Source organism: Eurypyga helias, unplaced genomic scaffold (genome assembly GCF_000690775.1).
Source record: "Eurypyga helias isolate BGI_N326 unplaced genomic scaffold, ASM69077v1 scaffold5860, whole genome shotgun sequence".
In the NCBI taxonomy this organism is placed as follows: Eukaryota; Metazoa; Chordata; class Aves; order Eurypygiformes; family Eurypygidae; genus Eurypyga; species Eurypyga helias.
In genome coordinates this window covers 8,193-12,681 of record NW_010227571.1, presented here as the reverse complement: position 1 = coordinate 12,681, position 4,489 = coordinate 8,193, and the positions used below count along the sequence as shown (strand labels likewise).

At 39.7% G+C, this 4,489-nt stretch overlaps 1 protein-coding gene across 1 annotated transcript in view; it reads left to right on the top strand.

Moving 5' to 3' along the window:
- SPACA1 (sperm acrosome associated 1) overlaps window positions 1-4,274 on the top strand; it is a 16,708-nt gene extending 12,434 nt beyond the window's left edge. Inside the window, 2 exon segments of the mRNA XM_010156632.1 lie at window positions 3,766-3,910; window positions 4,181-4,274. Of these exon segments, the coding sequence (XP_010154934.1) occupies window positions 3,766-3,910; window positions 4,181-4,274 (239 nt within the window).
- Window positions 4,275-4,489: the final 215 nt, after the last annotated feature.

Genomic DNA, 4,489 nt, shown 5'->3' with positions numbered 1-4,489 from the left:
GATGACTTCAGTGCCAAAGCTTCCATGAGAGCGAAAAGTCACATCTCTGTAACCAGCTACTGTACAAACGTAACCAGCATGGCCATGTTGTCCATGCGGTTGCACAGAAATGAAGTGAGGAATTCCAATACCCAAGATCAATAGTTCAGATCTCCTCTGTGTGCTCTCCCATAAACATATATTCACCCATTTTTAATACATAGAAAAAGGCTTATAGATAATCTAGAAGGGAAAGAAAAAAGCTCTGCATCATCCTTTTATTAAGGGAAGAAAATACCAGTCTGCAGAGGCAAAATCTCATTCCTCTCTGCCAAACTGATATATACTTTGTGGATATAAAAACTGATGGAAAGACCTCCTGTTGGCTGCTGGACCATATAAACAATTGGTTGTGCATCTGCTTGTAGATAGAGCACTGCTGTACAGTCAACATCATGGTCTAGGAGGAACTCCAGCTCCATGAAAAAGCCAGGGGAGGAGGAGGGTGAAGAGGAACAGTGCTGCTGGCAGACATAGTGGGTTTCCTTTGGACAGAAATGGTGCTGAAAAAGCAAATGTCCCACTTTCTTCATGTATATGATTTAAGTTGTTATGAATCTGTTTCTTATTTAAGAAATGACTGAATAGAATGCAGAAACAGAATTTGTATTGCTGGTATTTTCTGGAGGGAGATGCTAGCAGTGGTAACAGATACTTCTGAATGTATCTGGATTTAAGCAAATTAAAGAGGAGAGGGTTCCATGAAGGCAGAGGGCAGTCCAGAGATGCACCATACTGCATATAAATCAAAGCAGCTTTGTTAACCCGTGTGATACAATTGAAATGTAGTTGCTGGGTAGTGCCCAGCTGTAGTGCCAACTGTAGTGCTGCTATCTTGCTCTGGTGCTTGGTGTTAGGAAGGTGTTTGATGTAACTCTTCATCATCATTTGATGCCTAAACAATAAAGCAGTAACTTTCTAAGGTCCTAATGTTCTGATGACACAGAGAAGGTAAAAAAGCTGCCAAGCTTCTTAGCAGCTGGTAGTGGCCATACAAATGACACCTTTTCTTTCCTTTAATCCAGCCTGTTGTCATCCCATTGACGTAGCAGATAAGGACTGGGATGGAGGGAGTGTGCGGTGCTTACACCATTTGAGCTGTTGGAAAGGCTTCCATAAGCCATGACCAGCACGGTCTGAGGTTTCTGCCATAGGGATGGTCTCAAATCAGCAAGCACTGGTAGAAGTTAAATACTAAATCTGAGTATTCCTTCTTTTCCTTCCTTCCTGTCTTGTTCAGATTTGCACAAATAAATGGATCTTCCTGGTTTAGATCCAACAGTGCTTACAGTCTTAACTGCAGTATCCCACACTTGCATTTCATTTAAATGCATTCCTTTTTTAGTTAAGATGATTAAAAATAATCAACAGGTAAAGTAAGAATGCCAAGCTTTCGGTAAGATTGGAGGCAGTCTGCCTGAAACTGTCAGGTGTGTTACCAATCTCTTTTTTCTTTGTAGAACCCTAGAAAATTTCCAGTGGAGGTCCACACAATTTCAGGATTTTTTTACAATGTAATTGTGGAATATATACAGTAGTGATTTTCTTCGTCATTTTTTATAGTGAACAGACCCCAGTGGGCTGTAGACTTCAAGTTGAAAGTGATTGAACTGGACTTTGCATATTTGAATTGTTCTTCCTACTTTCACTAAGCTAAGTGGACTTTTTAAAAAAATTGGTGTAAATACATCTTTGTAACCTTAACTGTAAGTGTAAGATGTTTTTAAGGTATATTCTGGCTGTGGCAAAATTCTCACTGACTAATTGGGAGTGTTGCCTGGATTTTAGGAGCGTAGTCAGGGGCTTAAAAACGCACCTGAAATGAATCAGTCTTTGCTCATTGTAAACCAGCTTATTGGGAAGCTCCTTCTCTGTCTGCTTCCTGCCTGCATTTTAAACATGTGTGTTTACTTGGAAGGCATCCCCTCTGTATTATCAGGTTGCCCCTTGGGCAGTTCTGGTTCTTGACTGTTGGAAGAATTTCTTGCCTAGAAAGAAAACTGGAGTAGATTAGCAGTGGATAACAAAACTTGCTTTTCTCTTCAGCAGGTTCCTGTTACAGTCTGTAAACAGAGGTATTCTCAGAGCTCTAAATTCATATCTTGCCGAGGGCAAAATATATTACGTTAATTATTGCAAAATCAAAGATAATTTTCATTAACCTCCATGCCCCACAACTGCATACAATTATAAAAAGACACAGTCCAGTCTCTGAAGTGAATTAGGCTAAAAGCAGTTAGCTCTACACTGTATGGAAACCCCAATATTCAGACTTACTATGTATGATATTCTCACCCTTCTTACCTGTCCTGGATCTTGCAGAAAGATCAGGAGAATCCTATAGACGATCTGTGGTATAAGAATATAAAAATGAAAATTCTGTGATGCAGGAGAGTGAAACTCAAGTGATGTGATGGAAGAGTTGCTTAGATACTAGAGTGATGGCAGTAGCACAGGACCTTATATAGAAGTAGAAATGAAATAGAAATAGAAATGGTTTTCCTGCAGTCATTCTGCTACACAGAATTCCTACCAGTGTGAACATGAATTTTCCATACCGTTCAGCAATGAGAGAGCACCTTGGAGTTTTAGAAACTGTATGAGGGAAAATGAAAGAGAAATTAGGGTTGGCTTATCTAAAATTGTCAAAGCTGGAGGTGTCTGGGAAGATGCCTGGTGATTCATTGATTTGGTTGAATGTGGCTGAACGAATAAGGTCAGTTAAATTTCAGACCAAGGTGACTGGGTTTGGTTTCCAGGCATTTCTTTATCCAGTATCAAAGGACAGATGGGGGAAGTTCGTTGACCATTTTCACCATTTTCCACTCTTCCTAGGTTGTTAGAGTCATATCCTAACTGGTACATCTGGTCTTAGAGAAACAGCCTAAGTAATGCCAGGGCCCTCAGTTTCCTTCAGTGAAGGGTTGAACATGATGCAGCATTACAAAATGCATTTTTACTTGATATCCTCTACACTTTCCACTTCTCAGCTTCATGCAGCTGCTCCTCGCTCTGCGTTTCTGGGCCATGCAGAACATCTCCTTTCCATGCTCGGCGGTTATTTGCTTTAAATAAAAGGCTTTGCAGACCTAGGTAGGTAGAGTCAAGGAACTGAAAAGCCGCACTCAAGTCATTGAATCCAGTCTTTTGTTAGCACACTCTGTTTTGGCTTCATTATTATCATTATTATAGCAGCAATTTCCATTGTTAGAATTTTTCTGTAGCACGGTGGTACCTTGGTGCCTTGGCCCTGGGTGATGGAGCACCTGGTACCAGTCACAGAACAAAGAAATCAGCCTGCCTCGAGTGGCAGACAGGCTGCGGCAATTCTTCTATCTATCTTCATCGTTCACGTATCTTATGTGGTCGTGTCTTGAAATCCCACATTAAAGCATTTCTTAAAGCAAAGATATTGTTATATTAGTCATTCTTAACATGTAGCAAATAGGTACTTTTCCCTCTCTTTAATTATTTCCTTGTCTTTAGGAACTGCAGTTCTTTGTGTTTCATGGCTATTTAGTGACATGTATCCCACTCCACATGCCTTGATCTTAATTTCTTTGCATCTTGCTTGCCTTTGCAATTTGCTGATACAGTAAAGGCCTGAAGGTTGTGAAAGATCTTGGACAGTAAATAATCAAGCCCTGCTCCTTCTCAGTCCTGTCCATCAGATTAATTCATTTGAAAATTTGAATGTAATAATGACCACGTATTTATTTTCTTCAGAATTTCAAACAAAAAAATCAAGAAGAATAGAAACAGGGGAATAAAGGAGAACAATGACAGATGGCCTTCTGGTCTTTTACCTGGTAACTGGAATGACTGTGACTATTGATGTGATCTTTGCCATGATCTTTATAATTCTTCATTGGTAGGTGAACAGCATACAGTGTGATTTATGTTTCATTTGATCAAACTATGGTATTACTGATGACAAATATGGCCTGGGGTGAACTATTTAAGTTTTTCTGTAGTTTAGTATTTGGGTTACTGGTAGAGAAAACAGGAACAAGCTTCTGGAGATTAGAAAGAAGCACTTTGCAAAGCAGTTACAGTGACTGTGGATGGGAGGGGATTCAGAGCAAGTTATGTAAACCTACTTGAAGGTATGGTTTTGTTTAATTCTTTTTTTCCATTTCAGGACTCTTCTAAAATCTATTTGGAAATCAAAATCTGTGCAAGACAACCAATACAAGAAGCTAGCAAACAAGAGATCGCTGTGCAACATGGAATAAATAGCTCCCCCCTTACGGTCCTGATTGGCCTTTCTAGGAACTGGAGTCTCTGCACACACAGCTACAACGTTCTCACCATCTGCATTAGCCATAACACAAGAAGTGGGAGAGCCCTCACTCACTGAGGATGAAGCACAGAAATCCTTCCAGTATTGCATAATGAACAGAATTAGAAAAAAATTGATTACATAGAAATACGATATAAAGAAGATTAA